The 19930-nt window shown below is 50.4% G+C and overlaps 1 protein-coding gene across 1 annotated transcript in view; it reads left to right on the top strand.

Annotated features, from left to right (window-relative positions):
* Positions 1–19930, top strand: part of ARHGEF9 (Cdc42 guanine nucleotide exchange factor 9) — a 155998-nt gene that overhangs the window by 85691 nt on the left and 50377 nt on the right. Inside the window, exon 2 of the mRNA XM_017737504.1 lies at positions 16923–17102. Coding sequence (XP_017592993.1) covers positions 16977–17102 — 126 coding nt within the window. The 5' untranslated portion in view covers positions 16923–16976. The remainder of the gene's footprint in view (positions 1–16922; positions 17103–19930) is intronic.

Below are 19930 nucleotides of genomic sequence, written 5' to 3'. Positions count from 1 at the left end.
CAGCTTTGGTTTAGGCTGATTGCTGATGGATTTGACTGCTCTGGTGCGTGTCCCTGGCTGGAGAGCAGGGGACTGTGTGGGGGCGGTGCTGCCATCCCGAGCAGCTCTGAGGTGTCCTTTCCCCACGTTTGCAGCAGGGCAAACAGGGTGAGAGACCTCATGGAAGGTTCTCCCCTGAGATTTCGGCCTCTCCCGATCTCTGGGCACTGCATGGTTGTGCCTTTCCTTGTGACAAAGCTGTGCTCCCCCGGGAAGCCTGTCCTTAGGTACCTGTGCCAGGTGACAGCGTGCACAGGTCCCCCTGTGGTACTCACAGGCCCCCCCAGCCCGTGCACAGCTGAGACAGCAGCTTTGGATGGACACAGGAGCTCCTGGAAAATGTGTTCCCAGTGTCCAGAGCTCACAGAAAAGTAGATGCATTTAGTTTCTCTTTCCATGGTTGTCCCTGTGAAACAGGAATGCTGCAACCAGGAAAATCTTCCTTTCCCCTGGATAGCTGCTGCTCCCTGAATTCACCTGTGCCAAAGCCCGATAGCAGCACCTAATTTGGATTTTAATTCCTCCAGCTCAGTTAAAGTGCAAAAAAATATTCCCAGTTCTTCCTCTAACACTGAGTGACCCCATGGGCCTTATCCAGAGCAACAACGCTCTCAGTTGGCACTAGTGATAGTGCAGGCAACTTTATTACGATATTCTGCAGTATTTATATACATTCTTATTTAATTAAGGCTATTTTGGGCACTAAAGTGCTTTGAAACATTCACAAATCTCCTCTGGATTTACTGGCTGCTGGCTGGAGTTGTTAAAAGTTGTTTGAGGGGCTGCATTTCCAAGGAGTGTAATAAATAACAGAGATGGGATTATTTTTTGCGTTTTTAAGGAGAGAAAGAGGACGTGTCCACATGTTTAGATACCTTTTGGGACAGGGGAATTCCCAGAAGGGTGGAAAAAGTGAGGCTGAACACCCAAACAGCCACAGGTGGTGGCACAAAAGTGTGGAAGAATTGGAGGGAATTGCCTCAAATTTTTGGCAGCCCCTGTGCTCCTTCCAGCAAGGAGGCTGGGGCTGCTGGGGGCAGGGGGGCCCAAAGCTCTCATGGTTTGGAGAGTTCTGGGTCCTGGTGCAGAGAGGGGCTCTCCCCTGGTTCCACTCCCTCCAGCCTTCCTGGGCTGCCTTGGGAAAATTCTTTAATTTATTTTTTTATTTCTCACCTTGTTGATCCTCTGTTTGAAATCCTGTGGTGGTGTTTTCCTCTCAGATGGGTAAAATGGAACCTTTCTCCATTTCAGACTCCCAGCTCTCCCCATTACACATAACTAATACCTCTCTGGAACTATTGAAGCTGTGTTAGCAGGCTCTGAGATGGGAGTTTAGCTGAGCTTTTAGCGGGTTTAATCTTTTCCTGGGTATTAATCCTTCCAGAACCTCTGATAAAATTTGTTGCTTTTTCTCTGAATGCCTCCCACGCTGTCAATATCTGTCTGGAATGAGTTGCTTGGTGCAGAACAAGCCATGGAGGAGGGAATGTTGCAGCCTCCCGTGGATCTTGCTCTCATTTCAGTGCATCCCCCACTCCTCTCTGATTCCCTGCCACCGCTGCTCCTGTGATTCCTTGCCCTGGGAGCATCTCTCCCATTGAATATGGGTCTGGAATGAGTTTGCTTCCTGTTTATCAGCTGTTCCTCAGTTCTCAGATACATTCCCAAGGTTTGCCTGTTTGATATCAGCAGAGAATGTCAGGGAATAACATCACCTCTTCCACGCTGTGGTGGAGATGGAAGGGCACCAAAGACCACAACAAATACTGGCTTTGGTTTTTTGTACTTGTTTTTTCTTGCTTTGTGCTGCATCACAGGATCCTAAACCTGTGTGACAGCAGACTCAGACTGTGATCCAGGTTATCAAAGACTGCAGCTGAACTGGAGGGGGAATTATCCTTTTTTCCATCACGTTAGTGTGGAAGTGACACCATGTCCTGTGGGGTACCAGCAGGCTCGGGACAGCCTCTTCCACCTGTGTCAGCTCTGGGAAACACAGGATGTGAGCCTTGAAACCAGCCCAGTGCACCTTGTCCAAACAGAAACCCAAGGAAAAATCTCTCCAGGCTTTGGAGATGTCCAGGTTCTCCCTGATTCCAGCTATCACAGATGAAATAGGAAGGAGAAGGGGTTTTTTCCCATCGTGCCTGACCACGGAGGTGCTTGCCCAGTTGCTCATCCCACCCCTCAGCCATTTCTCCAGTGACAGCTTTTTTCCATGCTTCTTCCTTCTGGATGCACGGCCCTGCTGCCCCAGCTGTGCAGTTCCAGGAAAGCAGCTCCTTTCTTGAGCAACGCTGACCAGAAAAATGGTGGTGAAAATTTGTGAGAGGAGGGTAATTTATCGTTTCCATGGCAGTGCTGGAGGAGAGAGAGCACTGAGGAGTGAGGTACGGAATAGCAACAGAAACCTGGGAGACACGGATCACATTCCATCTTCCCTGTTTCTTCTCTTCTGAGTGGGTCATAAAACAAAAGCAAATGAGGCAACTGGAGCTCCCTGTCCATTTTCCTGGGGCTTGTTTAAATGAGGATTTACTTCGACTAAAAGCTCCTTAGAGCCACTTAATTCTTCCAGGTGGAGTAAATATCTAGGCCAGTAGTAAAAATTCCTTACAGATGTCTTCAGGAGGATACTTAGCAAGCACTTTCCTGAAGAGAACGTCTTGGATGCCTTCAAAGAGCAGTATCAGTCCTCAGTGATGGCACATTAGACAGTGGGGCAGGACTTGGCATAGCCTTGGGAAGAGTTGGAAGTTGCTCCAGTGATGGACAGAGAAATGAAACAGGCTGCAGAGCAGTGAGGGTGCATGCTCTGGTTTTCAGCTATTAGTCAAAATAACTGTAGCTGAAGTTTTATTTCAGAGATCTGGGCATATTTCACTATGGATTAATGTAATCTCCTGTGGCACTGTGTTGCAGAATCCCTGTGCATTCCCTGGGTGGATCCCTTTGCCCTGTTTGTTCCATCCGTGGGGTGGTTGGTGTGACCTGCCCACCACATGGAACATCTGAGGGAAGCTCACACACTCAACTTCTGCTTTTAGCTGAAAAAAAAAAAATCACCCTGAGAAGAGCTGGAGATTTCCCATTAGGTCAGAATCTCCCACCTTTGTTATTTGGTCTCTCTTCTGGATATTTCTGTCCTAGAAGTACCAATCCTTTAAGGCATCCTTTCCACGTTCTGAGTTGGGAAACCTATGTCTGAAAGGAATAATAATTATACACTGAATATAACTGAGTGTAGACTGCTTGCCAGGCAGATAATGTATGGAATAGCTGAAGCTGAGCCTGAGTGGATCCTTGGATGAGAATTCCTTGGATTCAGCCTTGACAGCTCCATTTGGGCACGTTTCAACCCACACCCAAGCTCTGTGTGCTCTCAAATCTCTCTGTACCTGTGTGTGCCAAGCTCCTGGACTGTCCTTCCTTCTTTACTCCAGTTTTGCTCTGAAAAAGGAAAGCAGCACTGGAGTTGTCCATCAGCCACCAGGGTTGTGTGTTCCTTGCAGGAAGAACCCGAGGTATTCGAGGAACGTGGGCTCCCAGGTGTTCCCATGGACTTTGGTGTCACTCCTCACACAGGGCAAGGCCTCACCCTGTGGCCAAGGCTGGCTGCACTCAGTTGGGTGCAGCAGGACTGCAGGGCAATCCCAGCCTCTCCCAGTCCTGTCCAAGCAGGTAGCAGCAAGAACCTCTTGCAGTTGGGGCAGTCGTGGGGAGGGATCAGATCCACAGTGCTCCAGCCCAGGAATGCATCACCTCCATCCAGGAGCTGCCGCTGCCCCTCCCAGTGCTGCTCCTGGAGGCACCTTTCCACGAGAGGGAAAGCTGAGATGCTTTGGAGATCTGACTGAGAGGGAAGTTGGTGTCCATGAGGCTCCTGGATCATTTCTGCACTGAAGCCAGAGCAGGACTTGTGTTTACCCTGCTCCTTCCTGGCACTCTGTGGTGTGGTGGCATCTGGTCAAAGGTTGGACTTGATGACCTTGGAGTTGTTTTCCAGCCTTAATGATTTGGTAACTCCGTGACTGTGAGTGCTCCTGGGTCGAGGGATATCCAGCTGCTGTGGGTGACCAGTTTGCTGTCAGTGGTTATCCCAAACATGCAGGGAGCAGAGAGCCCAGCCCAGGCAGGAGCTCTGCACAGGGAGGAACGAGCAGAGCCCTGCTGATTTCATGGAAACAGCTGGGACTCACTGCAGGGTTCTGTAGGCCAGGCAGTGGGACAGGCAGGGCAAGGACAGATCTTCCCTACCAGAACAACCAGGGATTAGCTTCACATGGGCTCTGCTGCTGCCAGTTCTTCTGGGGTGAACCACATCCCAGAGGAGCTGCTTTCCACCCAGAGGCTGCTAGGAATTTTGTACACACTCCATTTGCCTTTCCCCTCAGATTGGAGAGTCGAGCTTTTTTCAGGTTTGGGGTTCTTTTTTAAACTCAGGTGTTTTAAAAGTAACATTTTGGTTCACCTTTGGAGTTGCCATTTGACTTCTCTGTAGCACGTCCTGATTAGTGATTAATTGCGCAGGACATGTTGTGACTCCAGCCCGTGTCCTGGGGTGCTTGTCGCAGCAATGATGCACTGGGTGATTACTCACTCCCCTTAACCTGACAGCTGTATTTCTTCCCTTGACTGCTTCCCGACCTTGGCCAGGTACGTGCCTTGTGTTTTGTTGGAGGACGTTGGGGATGTGCAAATTTTTCTTTCCCTTGCGTGACCTTCATCCTGCCTGGGTAAGAGAAGGGAACTGTTCCATGAACAGATGGAGCGTTATTTCTAGAGGAAGGTGGATAACGCAGGAAATTATTCATTCCAAACCCCTTCAGACAACTCAGATGTTTGCCCTAAGAGAGCGTTGCAAATCCTAGTGCAAATACCTTCTCACACAAACTATCCAGCTCCCTTGAAAATTGTGTGTGAATGTGGAAGTCATCCAGTCCCAGAGCAGAACAGTGCCAGGGGACTTAACTGAGCCATTAAGGAAATCAGGAATAAGCAGGATTTTGAGCAGTAGTTACAGAAGAGATATTTTGTAAGCCGTGTGTAGGCAACTTAGACTAAAAAAGGTTGTCAAGTCATAGCAGGTAAAAAAGAACAGTGTGCAAACCAGTCTGGGGATGGATAATTCACTGCTAAAAGCAGCAAGGTTTGCTGCAAGTGGTGCTTGGCTCTTGTTATTCCTTAATGAATCGAATCTCTTAGCCAGGGAAAACATCACGTTGTCTTGAAAAACAAATCGTATTTGGATGCCTCTTTCTGTGCATTTGTACCCATTTTAACACGAGCACACTAATTATGCTGTGGAGATGATTTTGTTATGGCAGAAATGGAGCTGAGTTTGCAGCTGGAACTGTGGAGCTCTGGAGTGCTGGAATAGGTACGTGGGGAGAGATGCCGCTGAATTCCATTGCCTTTCTCTTTAATATTTGTATCCCTGTAGCTTCACAGAGTGCTTCTGCCCCCTTGGGTGCCTGACTTTGGGGGCTCAGCAGCCTCCAAACTTGCCTGGGTGCCAGAGGAATGGTTTGAGGAATCGTGTCCACGGCCCAGTTTCTCCACAGATGGCAACAGGCACACAAATTCCCAGGCTTCCTGACATGTTTCCCGATGCACAGGGAGCTGCATGAGTCATATTGCTCCAGCTCTGGTCCTTTTGGATGGAAATTATACTTTTAAATACATTCTGTGATTACACGCAGCAGCGGCGATGGGCTCGTTTGGAGGAGCTGGAATTCAAGCCATTAAGTTGAGTGGCTGCCATTATGTCCCGTGTTTGCCAACAGATAATACACAGCCATACTTCATCTGTGACAGCTTTGCCCTCTAGACTTTGAATAGAATTATCTTGGTACAGAACTGGTCTCTCCAGCACCATCCAGGTGATCGTTTCCGTGCGCCAGGCAGCGAATGTGGCCTCGTGACAAGGTGAAGTGGGACAGGGAGGGACAGCACTTGGACGTGTCCTGTGCAGCATGACCTGGAGAGAGGGGAAAGGGACAGTTGTACAACAGATGAGGTGACACTGGTGTGTCCTGGTGGAGCCCCTGCACATCCCAGCCCTCTCTGAGGGCTTTCAGGGCTCCTGCCAGAGCTCTGAGCTCGCAGGGTGTGGGGCCGTGCAGGCAGCTGTGGGGTTGGGAGATGGGAGCAGGAGGCTCGTGGTGTCTCTCTCTGTGCCTGGATTGCTGCTGCTCCCTGAGCAGCCCAGGGGGCTGGGAGGCAACTCCTGGTTCAGAATGTGGTGATGGCTTGGAAAAGCACCTGATGTTACCTTTCCACCCTGTGCAAGTGTCATCCAAGCCGTGGCCCAGCTGAGGGGAAGAGGGTTGTAGCCAGTGGCTGCCTTGAGTTACTCCTGTTGAAGGGGACATTTTGGCTGTGAAATCTGAGAAGCCATCAGACAGTGACTTTCATTCATTCCTAGGCTGAATTGAGCAAAGCAGCTTAGAGGTGGAAGGCTGCCTATCCCCGTGCTGATCTGGCCAATCCCTGCAATAGGCTTACAGGATCCGATGGAATCTGCGGGACAATCCCGTGCCTCTAACGAGCATCCATTCATCACCTTTCTGCCGAGACAGCCTTTCCACCCAGCACTGTCCCTTCAGCTGGTAGGGGGAAAGAGCTGTGGCAATAAGAACGTGATGTCAGATCCCACCTGGAGTGTCCCTGTTGGAACGCAGGGACAGGGGCGGGAGTGGGACAGCCCCGCAGTGCCACCCCTGTGCCTTCCATCGCCCCGGGTGCTGCTGCCCCAAAGCCAGCAGGAAGGCAGGGCTTGCTCTGGGAATGTTCAGTGCTTCCCAGCTCTGTGAGTGATGCTGGGCATGAGGCAGGGTGTTCTTGGGCCAGTCCAGGACCTCGGTGAAGTCAGAGGGCTCCGAGAGCCAGAGGATGCCACGGGCTTTGGCTCAACAAGCGTCTCAAGGGGAGAAGCTGCTTTGCTCTTACCTCTTGGCTTTATCTCTCCTAAGTCCTGCCTGTTTGCCCTCACAGGAGCTGGGGGATGGAAGGTGAGATGTGGTTGCTGTGAGGATCTGAGCTGTGCCTGGCTGGGTTTGCTGTGCTCTTGCTGCCAGCACGGGGGTGCTGGATGGCAGGGATGGATCATCCCACTGTTCCCTCAGGATGCCCATGGCTGCTTTTGGGTCCAGGTGCTGGAATCCTGGAAATCACGAGGAAGGCTTGTGGTGCAGCTGGAACGATTCTCATGAAGATCATAATTTTGGGGGCAAGAAGCTTTGTCCGGCCATTTCTTATTCTGGGTGCTCATCCTGGTTTTTCCTTTTGCTGCTGGAGGTGGAATCAATGGGATTTTCACTGGGTAGCTCTTGGTTTGCACAGGAGCAGCTGGATGGGCTCTGCTTCCCCCTGGCTTGGGAGAAAAGGCTGTCACTGCCCCTTGCAGTCACCCAAAGCCCAGGCTGGTTCCGGGGCCCAGGTGTTGCTTCTCCAGCCATTGCTCCCTTTGTGCTTCATTTAATTAAATTTTCTGTGGGCTCAGGATCTGTGAAACAGTTTGGAGATGTCATTCCCCTCATCTGCCAACAAGCCCCTCCTGGACTGTGTTAGATGTGAGCTGCAGGGACTTACCCTGGGAAACCAGGAGATGAGAACAGCAAATAAGGAGCCCAGGTGGTGAATTTAATCAGTGTAATACATTCATCTGGACTTTAATCCAGCCTGAGCATTGATTTGCACTAATAACAGCCACCACTTTTTAAGTTCCAAGTTCCCAGCCCTAAAAATACCCTTTTTTTAAATATTATCATGTTGGCCGCTTACTACAACACCAATAAAGGGGAGTTGTGCATTATGGAGGATTCCTGGGGATGTGTTTAATATGTGTGGTCTAACATGACACAATCCAGACCTCTGCTTCACTATTAAAAGGGGTTTTAGAACACATTGCAGTGACTCAGTCACGGAGGGGCTCTTGCTGCTGCTTCCCTGTCCTTGGCCATCCAGGAGTGATGTTCCTGCTTTGGATTAACAGCCCTGCATTTGAATTCATTTCCTTCCATGATTTTCAGACCTGGCCAACTGTGTCAGCTTTTAGAGGACAAAGCATCCACCCAGAGTTTCGTGAGTTCTGGTCCTGTCACTGTCTTCATCTCCCTGGGAATTCCTGGATCTGCGTGAGGGAAGTGGCTGCGCTGTGGGTGTTCCTGGTGTGCATCCCTGGGCCGTCACTCCTGCTGGGGACAGCTGTGTGCCTTAGCTGTGTGGCACCAGCTTTGGGCTGGTGGTGGCACTTCTGCAGCTGCAGGGACACAGATCCAGTGTCTGGGATGAGCAGATCCATGTGCTGTTCCCTTTGTAAGGAGTTCTGTTGTGTTCAATAATTCAATCCACTGGGAGTCATTTGTGTGATTTTCTCCTTAATTCCTTTCTGCTTTGGAAACTTCCATGTCCCAGAGTAACAGGTGATGTACATTTCGAAATAAATATCCTTTACAATATGGGTTACCCCTCCTTTCCTCAGAGCAGTGACAATTTTATCTCCTCTCCTTGCAGAAACCGTTTGGTCGCTCAGATGAACTCAGTTTTCCCACAGTCTGCTCCACGGCAGGGAAGCTGTTTGCTTTCCAGTTTGAGTAAGGACAGGCTTTTGGGGTAACATGAGTCTAGATTTGGCATTTCTGACATTTCCAGTCAAGTCTTGGTCATCCCTGGAGAGGTTTTGAGGCTGTAGATTCGCTATACTATGGGTGTAGGGATGCACAGGATGGTGTCAGTGCCATTTTTCCACACTGTGTCCCTTAGCCCAGGGCTCAGCATTCCCCAGCAGCATCTTGTCTCTCTCTGTACATTCCCAGAGCCCAAATTGTATCTATTTTGTAATATTTATATCTATTTTGGAATATTCTCTTTGCCTATCTGCCTTACTCTTCCCCTTGGGTGGCTGAGAGAGAACCAGATCCCTCCTTCCCTGGGTGCTGCCGTGGGCTGTACACGATGCCTCGATGTTCTTGGGCCTGGTGCCTGCTGGGCTGGGGCTCTGTGGAACTGGGAACACATGCTGGGAATCCTGACTGCTCCCCACCCAGCCACCATCCTGTAGGCTCAGCCAGTGAGACTGGACCGGGTGTGAATCACAGCCCAGCGCCAGCCCCCTGGCCAGGAAGGATTTCAGTACAACTCCAGGTCTTCGAGGCTGTTGTGGCCTTGGCTTGGGAATGTCAGGAGTCCCTTCTTGGGGCGGGAGGCTGGGGTTTGTGTGAGTATTTCAGGTTTTGATCTTGCAGAGTATTTGTTGTTTGTTGCTGAGTGCTGCAGTGAGGGATCCGTGCTGACAGCCCCTGTCGGCCCTGAGTCCGCAGCGCTGGGAGCTGCCCTGGCTCTGCTTGCTGAAGGTGCTGTTTGCTCTGGAGCAGTTCAAACTTGGACTTCCATCCTCAATCTCATCATTTATCTGAGTTTAAAGATGATGGCTGGTGGTTATTTGTAATTACTCTACATGAAAGATGTGTCATGAGGCAAGGGGAGCCTCAATGTGCCCCGTCCGCAGGAGGGGCTGGGAAGCAATTAGGGTGACATATGCTCCATGAAAACAGCTCCAACCCGCATGGGCTGTGCTTCAGTGGGGTAACTCTGCCTTGTCACCACCTTCCAGCCTTCTCCTCACTGCTGCCAGGGTTTTACTCAGCTCTCCATCCACGGCCCTGCCTTGTGGCTGCTGTTATTAATAGGAATGACACGGGCAATAATCATAATAAGGTGGAAAATGAGACTAATGCTGTCCCCTGGGCTCTGTAGCTGCAGCCTGGCTCAGGCCGGGTGTTTTCCTATCTGCCAGGTGAGATCTTCTCAAGAAAGTGTAAATCAGTGAAAAACAGAACAGCCCAGGTTCCACTAAGGAACCTTTCTGTCTGTACTGACTCTCCACATAACATACAGATAAATAAAAGATAGATAAAGCTTCCAGCCAAGTGTGGCAACCTTCCCAGAATATGGGATACAGGAGACTCTCACTCCAATCAGCCTCTTTCAGCTGGAATCCAGTCATTAGTTAAATTCATCAAAGGGCTTGAAAGCAGAAAGGGAAATTCTTTGACTTGTGCTAACCTTTGGGTGATTGCACCTCTTCAGAGAATGAGCAAATCAAGTGGAGCTGCCCTGCCCTGTGTTTGGTGAATGAGCCGTGGGGCCATTCACCGAGATTGGGCATTATTCACTTTGTATAATTCCTGACGAGAGGTTTAAAAATAACCACACCATCCAAGCGGCTCTGGGGAGGTTATGCAAGAGCAGAAGCGCGGCGGGATGGGCTGGGGTGACGTTCTCTGAGCATTCCCTTTGCTCCATCGGCTGGGAGAAGAGAGGATGCGGGCTGAGACCCAGCACACCCCGCTCCCCTGCTCCCTCCCTGGGCACGGCTGGGCTGGGAATTCACGGCAGAGGATCCCAGCAGTGCCAGGGGCTGGCACTGGGAGCTGACAGCAGATTCCCAGCCCCACCAGCGTGTGCTGTGGTGCTGAAGCATGGGAGGTGCCTCCCTTCCCTTGGCTGGGGTCTGTGCAGCTCTGCTGTGTCCTGTCCTTCCCCTGAGCACTGATTTCTGAGCTCTCTGCGTGTCCTCCTTTGAAGCTGTTTTGGCTGCCTCCATTGTGGAAGGGCCTGGTGAACACAGTGTGGGAAATGCTGTTGTGATTTTACGGGGCTTTTATGTTGTGTGAATAAAGGGCATCTCTGTACGAGAACGATTGGAACAAATGGCATCCACTCACCACGTTTCTCCCTCTCCCCTCACAGCCTGCTCCTATTCCTGCATCCTGCTCCTGTGGAGGAGGACACCGTTTATGTAACGCTGATTTGAAAGGGAACTACCCAGAGCTCTCCTTTTTTACTGTTACAACTTTACTGATGCAGTGATAAAGGATCTAATAGAGGAACACTTCCCTGCCTTAAGATTATTCGTATTCCCAGAGGGCATGGTCCTGGAAACTTTGAGGTACTTGAAGTTTTCTGAGGAGATGGTGATTGATGGTAGTTTTCTTTGGGTTTTTTTTGGGAACGTGGCTCTTCATTCAATGCATTTTGGATTAGTGAGAAGCTCTGTGCTGAAAACTCAGGGTGGAATCTTGTGGGCTAGCAAGGATTATTTATCCCTGGGAGAGCTATGGACAAGTGAGAGTGGTTTGAATGGCCCTTTTGTGCCCATTTCAGTCTCCAGGGGCCACTAAGCTCCTGATTTCTTCTTCAAGCTGGCCCATAAGAAGCCACTAAGTGTTGACGAGTTGGGAATATTTAGTGAAATGTTGCAGTAGTGGCTGATTTCACTCAAAGACGTTCAATCCTCACCTGCAGGCAGGGGCTGAGGTGGAGCAGATGTTTGCCTCCAACTGTGCATCCTGGCTTGGGGAGTGAGCAGAGCCAGGGAAGATGCACCAGACCGGAGGCAGAGGCTCACCCATTCCCCAAAATGCTTTTCCAGTTGGTCTTGTCGTGTGGAGCTGGAGCAAAGTCCCTCTGCAGGGACACGGCGCAGAGATTTAAACCCTGCAGTGGCCAGGGAGAAGCTGAACCCTGGCTCAGAGTTCACTCTGTAAATGTGAGTTCACTGTGTAAATGTGCTTTGGGAAGCCAGCCCCGCTGGTGTTCCTGGGCTTTTTTCCTCAGGGTGTGCTGTGGATGCAGCCTGAGAGATGGGACTGAGCACGGTGTGTGGGGCCTGCTGCTGCATTCCTGGCATTCTCCTTCCCTTCCTCTCCTCTGGCTCCTGTGGATTTGCTCCAGACCTGCTCCAGTAACATTAGAGAGGTTAGGTAGAGTGATTCCACCAGGTCCTCTAACAGGGAGCTGCTCCTGTTATTTTTATTTATTCCTTCTGGTTTTTATTTTCCTGCTTACTTTGATGGTGAAAATTATTCCATCTTGATAAAGGTGACACAAAGGCATGGCCGGAAAAGAAAATTGAACAATCTGGAGTCAAACTCCCACTTTTGAGCACCTCTCTTGTATTCCTTGGAAACTCCCCTGTGGCATTAATGACACATTAAAGCCCTTTGGCTTTAGAAAGTGCAAGGGGAGAAGGAGACAGTGGGGATCTTTGGCCAGATGGACCTTTCTGAGCTCTCCCAGCACGGGTGAGGACAGAGTTCAGCATCCCTGGCACGCACTGTCAGAGGTGGGGCCTTGCAGAGTCCCCTGAAACCCTTTTTTACTGTTTGTTGTTGTTGCCATTTTATTTTGGCAGCACCTCTAATGTAATTCAGTATTTCCAATGGCCACGTTCCATCCTGGAAGTGACACCAAACGAGAAGAGAAAGCAAAATCCTCCCAGCCCTCGAGTAGGGATGATTACATTCCTTTCTGCTGGCTTTGCTCGCTGTTGTAAAGCACTCACCTGTTGTACTGGGGTGTTGGGGGTGTCTTAAAGGAGCATCTCTAGAGGGAGGGTTTGTGCCTGAATTATTGGAGCTTTGCTGTGGAAACCTGTGGGGAAAATCCCTGGGAAGGCTGAGGCTGTGATCCTGGTGGTACAGGGATAACACACCCTGTTCTTAGTGAGCTCCACAATGTGCCAGCTGGACATGTAATTAGAGGGAGCCTTGTCTTTTTGCCCTTTTTCTTTTCCTCATTAAATCGATCTGTTGGTGGAGCTGGGATGTGGAAGTGGCCCCTCTTCTCTGTGCCCTGGAATTTCCCTTTACCCATGGCCAGGTGTTTGTTGGAGCAGTGCCTGGTGCCCAGCCCACACAACATCCCAAGAGTTCATCTGCTCTTCTGCCCACTGAGAAAGCTTTTCCTCTGCCCCTGAAGGTGCTCTGCAGTCTCCTGTGAAACAGGAAGCATTACTCTCAGGTCCATAGCTCCCAAATGCTCCTGGGCATTTCTGCACTGATGTTACGAGGTGAAAGCATTGAGGAATTTTCTCTTTGGACTTTTTACTTTGAACAACCAACTGACAAGAATAATTCATTTTAATAGAAGCTAGGACTTCACCTGGAAGACAGGCAGTGTTCAGAGGATGTCACACCAAATGTCCTTGTCACCTGCTGCATTTCTTCTCACTGCTTCCCTCTTCTTATGGGTAGGACACTTTCCCAAATATCTAAGTCCTCATTTTTGTAAATTTACAAGGCTGAAATTTTGTGAATTCTTCTGGTGGGCACAGGGAACACAACTTTATTTCCAGCAACCTTCACCCTCCTGGTGTGTCTGGGAGAGCGTGCTTTAATATTTAACTGTTCCTGTTGTGATTTTTATTCTTAAATCCAGTTCTTTGGTTTTGGCAATGGCCAGATTGTAGCTGGGATGAACATTAAGATGTGGGAAATGTAAACTTGTGCATCAGGCAGCTAAACACAGAGAATTTCTGGGGCATGATTCACCTGGCTGGAAGGTAGGTTGCTGAAGTAGCCGGGATGAATCACACTCCAGATGTGTCTCTTTCTCTTCACTGGCTATCAGGGAGTCCAGATGACTCCCTCAGCTGCACTGTGGGAGAACCTGACTTTATGGGAGAGAAGTTCCTTTCAAGGTCTTTGGCTGAATATCTCCGAGCCCAGCACTAAGCCGCAGCTTTGAAGCCGAGAGACGTGAACTTTCTGGAGTGAAGAGCTCCTGTGTTGAATTCTCGCAGAAAATAATATTTCATGCTGACCTTTCTCCAGTTTGTCATGTCCTGCTGCTGCAGATGTCAGGTTCTGTCTCCATAACCCTGCCCTGAGAGAGCTGGACAGCTCCATGGATACAGCAGGATGTCTTGCAACATAAATTAAACTGGATCTTTTCATTTGAGGCCCTGACACTGTCTCAGTGGAACTCCAGTTCTGCCATCCCACTGCCGTCCTTTTGGTACAGGCTGAGCTGGATTTATGTTCCAGAAGGCCAAGGCTTGCTTGCAGGATTCCTGGCTTGTGGATCCCTTCCTTGAGCTGACAGTAAGGACCAGGGGCTGGGAAGGACCAGCCCCTGCTGGCCCTGATCAGTGAGAACCAAGGACTCGGAGCCTTGCTCCTTGAGACTGAGAAGCACCTGGCAAAGCCACCCCAGCTCCTGACATGGCCTGAAAGCACCTTGCAGACCTCTGTGTTAGCAGCACAAAAAGGCTGAGGTGTCACCCCCTGTCCCTTGGTGTCCCTCTGCAGCCCCTGGCAGCCCTTGCTGCTGGCCAAGCCGTGCTCCTCAGAGCTGGGATTTGTGCCTCGGGCTTGGGCATGAATTTTTGCAAAGGAGGCTGGGAGGATTTGAAGCACAGTCTCTCTGAAGTTTGGGCTCGGTGACGTTTCTGTGGCAGTTTGTGCCCAGAACTGCCTGTGTGTGAAGTGACAGCAGAGTCTGTGTCAGCTGAAGCAGAAGCAGCAGGAACACGGCTCCTGCGTAATAGCTCTGTTCCTGGTTCCTCATCAGTGGGAAAGGGACTAAAATACCCAATGGCATTAACAAAAGGAACAAGTGTCAGGCCAGCCCGAGTCATTTTTTGACAAGAAAACTGATTTTTGAGCCAAAGAGAATGTACTCGACTGCATTTACTGAGAGAAGCTGAATGCAGGATCACTGTGAGCCACGGGTGGGAGGTGGCCATGGGGAAAGGGGGCCATGTGAGGTATTACTGGGAGATTGCTGTGACACTGGAATAAATATTTCATGCTGTTTCACAAATCTCTGGTAAGGTCCCTTTGGGAATAGTATTTGCAATTCTGGTCATCTGTGTTCCAGAAAAATGCAGGCAGGGTATGCGAAAGCCTAAAAGGGCTCGTGAAATGCCTGGGGGAGGAAAAGCTGGGGGCTGGGAGGGCAGAACTTCCTTACCTGGGAAATCACACCTGGACAGTGTGCATGAACATGGCAGGGGGAAGCACTGGTGAAGGAGAAGAGCTCCTGGCAGAAGAACAAATAATTGTTACCTGGACTCACATGCGTTGTGGGCTTGCTTCAGCTCTGAAGTCTCATCCCTTCCAGGTCTGTCCCGGGGTTCTCTGTGCTTTAAGCTGATCCCTGTTAATGAAAGCATCCAGGAACCTTGATTGGGAGCAGGGCACGGTGTTGTGAGGAGGCACTGGAACATGTCTGAGCACCCAGCTGTTGCACTGGAATCAGAAATCAGTCTTTACAACTGTTATTTCTCCAGGTGTAGCTGCCCTGCTCTGCTGAGCCCAGAGCTGGGGTGAGCTGGGGCTCCATCACCATCTGGCTCCAGCTGCTGCTGGTTGGGATGGGACCCTCTGGTGCCCCCAGCTGTGTCTCAAAAGCCCAGATGTGGGATAACCCCTCACTGAAGCAGGAGGTGCCCTCTGCCACGCGTTCAGCCATCACCTGAGAGCTTGTTACGTGCCTTGGTTTTCTGTCTGGTGTCCCTGGACCTTGTGAGGCTCACGTGGACAGGTGCTCTGTATGACACACAAAGGGGACATGTTTGTTCCACAGCTGTTTTTGAATTAGAAGGGACAATCTGTGAAAGTGAAAGTGAGAGGAACACAGCTTTACTTTGCTGCCCACCAGCTGGGCATCTGGTCCATCTGGGTTTTGAGGATGCCAGGTTAAGCCTCGTAGGTCTTGCTGCTCTGGGTCTGACTGACTCTACAGCCAAAGGGCTGGACTGGGTATGACTGTCCCAAACCCAAGGAGATCAGTGTTTTAAAGGAAAGTCAGTGCAAGGCAAATGGGAAATCAGGCCCTTTAATCTGTTGACTGGATTTTCTGCACGACTTGAATGTTCTCTGTTGATGCTGAGAACCTGGAGCTGTGCTAGAAGGTCTCCTTCAAGTTCTCACCGTGCAGGTAGTGATTAACAGGGGTTTGGGGGAGCCAGACTTCCATGAAGAGCTGTCTGACCTTTGCCAGAGCTTCTACACTTGGATAACCACAGTGAGGGGTTATTGTCTGTGTGCTCTGTGTTCCTGCCTGAGCTGAGAGGACACTGTGGCTCTCTGAGGTCTGGAATGGTCACAGGGCTGAGCTCTGTCCCTGTGAACTGAAACTGGGATTTGAGGGAGCCCAAGTCCGTGGTCAGGGTGTCTCAGTGGCAGAACTAATGAAGGAGGCTGATTAGCATATGGAGAAAAGCTGTATTTGCTGGGGCAGCCTCAGTGCTCAGCACAGAATTCCTGCAGTGGGCAAAACATAAACACAATTTACTACTCTGTTAAAAACCACACAGGTGTCACTCAGAGGAGCAGGGGGTGTCCTGGGCATGGGTGGATGGTTGGTGGTATGGAAGCACAGGCATCAGTGGTGGGATGATCCCTTCTGCCAGCATGGAGCAGGAGTTTCATGACTCGCACAGAGGAGACCTGGTCTGTGCTGGTGCTGAGGGTCCATGAGCTCCACATGCAGAGATGTTCCTGAGCTCCTGTCAGACACCAGGCTGGCCTCAGTCCAGTGTCCAGAGGCCAGGACCTGCTCCATGCAGACTGGAGCAGCCAGGGCCAGCAGGATTCCCTGGGCAGAGCTTGGGCTGGGCTGTGCTCCAGGCCAGGGCTGGGCCAGGTCAGCAGCGTGCTGAAAGCGAGGGGTGTCAGTACATCACCAGCGCTAAAATGGGCAACTTCCACTTTCAAAAAGTGTTCTGAATGCTTGCACTAACTTTGCTTGGATCTGCATGGAAAGCCCCCCGAGCCTTGGACATTTCAACTGAAGTGAAAATTCCTTTGCAGGACGCCATGGCTTGTTCGTGTTTTCGGGAACTGTGCATTATGCCAGTGGAATTGTCCCTGACAGATGTGCATGTGTGGAGGTGGGAGGGGAGGTGCCAGGACCTGGGAGGCACCGGACACAGCACCTGTGTGGGCTTGCCTGGCATGGTTGGGAGCAGGATGAGGGCAGTGGGAACAGCCCTGGAAAAGTCGTTTGGCTGCGAGCTTTGCTGCGTGTGCTGCTGTGCGTGTGTGTGCCTGGGCTGCAGCGTTCTCTGACTCTGCTTTTCTCTCCCCAAGCTGATCAGTGGTGGTTCCATTGTCAGTGCTGAGGCAGTATGGGATCACGTCACCATGGCCAACCGGGAGTTGGCGTTTAAAGCAGGAGACGTCATCAAGGTCCTGGATGCTTCCAACAAGGACTGGTGGTGGGGTCAGATCGACGATGAAGAAGGGTGGTTTCCCGCCAGCTTCGTGAGGGTGAGTGACTTTCTGCTTTTTACTGCTCTAAGGAATCACTGCCGATGCTCAGGGCATCAGGAGCTGAGCTCTTACTCAGTTTTTACTGTGTTTGTGCTCACTGATGCTGATTCCCTGTTCTTTGCCTGGTTTCTGTCCAAAAATCGGGGAGCAAAGAAGGTTTCCAGTGAAATGAGAGTGGGGCAGAGGGAGGCTGGAATGAGGATTGGCTTAGTGGGATGTGGAGGGGCCTTTCCTGGGTGTCTGTTGGAGCCTCTCTCCTTAAGCTGTTCTTCTTCAACAAACCCCATCCCTGGAAGTGTCCAAGTGTTGGACGGGGCTTGGAGCAGCCTGGGATAGTGGAAGCTGTCCCTGCCCATGGCAGGGATGGGATTGGGTGGTCTTTAAAGTCCCCCCCAACCCAAACCACTGTGGGATGCCATGATTCCATGAAAACCAGTTCAGGATTGTGTGGGCTGTGAGGAGATGATTCAGTGGGGCCTAAAAATTCACACTAGCTCCAGGGGACCTGGGTTTGGAAGAGCTTTCTGCCTGTCTTACCTTCTTCTCTGAACCCTCCCTCTTCTGGGCAACATCAACATCCCTGTGATTGAACACTTCATTTGGGAAGCAGCCATTGGATTAGGAAAATTGGGTTAAAATGTGTGACCTGGTGTTTCCTGGTGATGTACAGTGGCTACCAACGAGGAAGCCAGACCTTTGCTTGCTGCTATCTCCCCAGCACACAATTTTTTCCCCTCTGGTGCAGCTCTTGTGTCTCCCCCAGATCTGGTCAGTGCCAAGAGTGAGAGATCCGTGACTGGAACTGGAGCTGGGCTGCCCAAAAAAAGTTAATGCTGTTACTCTGGCCTGGGATAACAAATTGGGTTTGATATTTTGAGTCTGACCCTGCAGCCAGTGGTGGCAACAAGTCTGGAAAATGGATTTGTGTCAGGTGTGATGGGGGTGAAAACCTTCTTGCAGAAACACTCTCACCTGTGTCACTGACACATCTCCTCTGTGCTGCAGCTGGAAAGGCTGGACAAGAACAAGCTCGTTTTGTTTGCTTAATTTAAACACTGAGATATTCTGGGCCATTTTAACCTCTCAATCCACTGACCAGTGCTGATTTCTTTGTGGTTCGGGGAAAAGATTTAACAGCCCTTTTGTGCGATGTCACAAACAAACTGTCCACGAGAGGTTTAAGAACAGTCTGGTTTTGCACTGTCCTGTGTTCTCAAAACACACCAAAAAGCCAAATGAAGCAGTGTCTTTAAGGCCCCAACCCATGGATCATTTGGCTTGGCTGAATTCCTCATCTCTCCCTACGCTTTTCCAAGGCTGGGAGGATGGTTTTAGAAACAGGGGAGAACAAAGGAGAGGGGCATCAGTGAATCTCAGACTGTGGTACACAAATGTCTGGAACAAACCCTGGATCCTCGTCCTCGGTGCTGAGGGTCACACCAGCCTTACCAGGCAGCTTTCTGTCCAGCATCCCAATGAGCCCAGTCCTTCCATCAGCTCTGCAAGAGGCTGGCTTGGCTATTCCATCTGGGAATCACTTGTTGAGGGCAGGCAGGGCCCGGACACCTCCCAAAGGGGAGCAGTGCCCGGCTGTGCTGCAGTAATGAGAATTAATATTTAAAAACAAGAGTTCTGGCCTGTTGTGTCTGCAGGTCTTGAAGGGAGGCTGGAGGGGAAGATTTGCCCCCCAGATTTCCAAAGCAGCTGAATAAGAAATGAAAGAACTGTGAGAAGAGCAGATGATCACTCACATCATGAGGAGGCTGCGTTTTTCTCTGTTGTACTTTGAGCCCTGCTTTTTTAAGATGATGCCAGGAAACTGCCTGATTTAGCCTGGGTAGTTCTAGTTTCACTTGCAAAATAATTGCTTTTCTTTACGTTTCTCTTATGCAAGCACAGAAGGAAAAGGGAACAATATGTTGCACAGAATATGAATAGCATTCGAGTGAGGGATGTCAGACAGACCAGACCAGACAGGTATAAAGCCAAATAGGATTAATTTCAGGGCATTTTAGACCTCAGGCCTCTTGGAAGTACTAGCAGGAGTGCAGCAGAAGATCACTGCACAGTTGGGTTCCTCTCAAAGTCCTTTGAATCACTTCTGAGGACAAAACTGGGCTGGGAACCCAGTTTGCAATGAGATGTCTGACGCTTCTTGCTCTCCAGCCAGATCATCTGAAAACCTTTGGCAAAGCATTTGGCATTCACGGAATCTCATAGCAGGAAACTTCACATTTGCAAGTGGAGAGGAAAACAGGAACCTGCTGATTCCCTTGGCCTCCTTTACATGACAGCCAGGGGTGGCAAACAAAGCTGCTCCTGAATTCCCTGCACACACAGCAATTGTCTCCCTGCTCCCACCTGCAGTAATCCTCTTAGTAGCTCTGGACCTGGATGGAAGGAAGGGGGGGAGAGGAAAGCCATGGAGTTTTGGGAGCACAGGAACTTTCAAGGAGAAGCTGGACGATAAAGCAATGGGTTTTTTTGGGGGAGAGAAAGCACAGCATAGGAGAAGTAAAATTTGGAGCCAGCGTGGAGCGGTGAATGGTTTCTGCAGGGAGCTGCTGCACTCAGGGAGAAGGGTATGAAAACCCCTAAGTCAGAAAGGTGGATCAGAACTCCAGAACTAAATTTAAGACTCAGCAAGAGCTGGGTTTAGCCAGATGAACGTGTCCGTGTTACATTTTAATGCCTGTTCTGAGCACACTGGACACGCACAGGGTGCAGCCGTGGTTGCTGCGTGGTGTCTTTGAACATCCTGTCAGCTTCCAGTGGTCTGACAGGTTGGGAGGTACAGCTGGGAAAAAACCGCAGGACATTTATAC

This window comes from Corvus brachyrhynchos, unplaced genomic scaffold, assembly GCF_000691975.1.
Source record: "Corvus brachyrhynchos isolate BGI_N302 unplaced genomic scaffold, ASM69197v1 scaffold346, whole genome shotgun sequence".
NCBI classification, from domain to species: domain Eukaryota; kingdom Metazoa; phylum Chordata; class Aves; order Passeriformes; family Corvidae; genus Corvus; species Corvus brachyrhynchos.
Note: the sequence above shows the minus strand (reverse complement) of the source record. Positions and strands in the feature narration are given on the sequence as shown.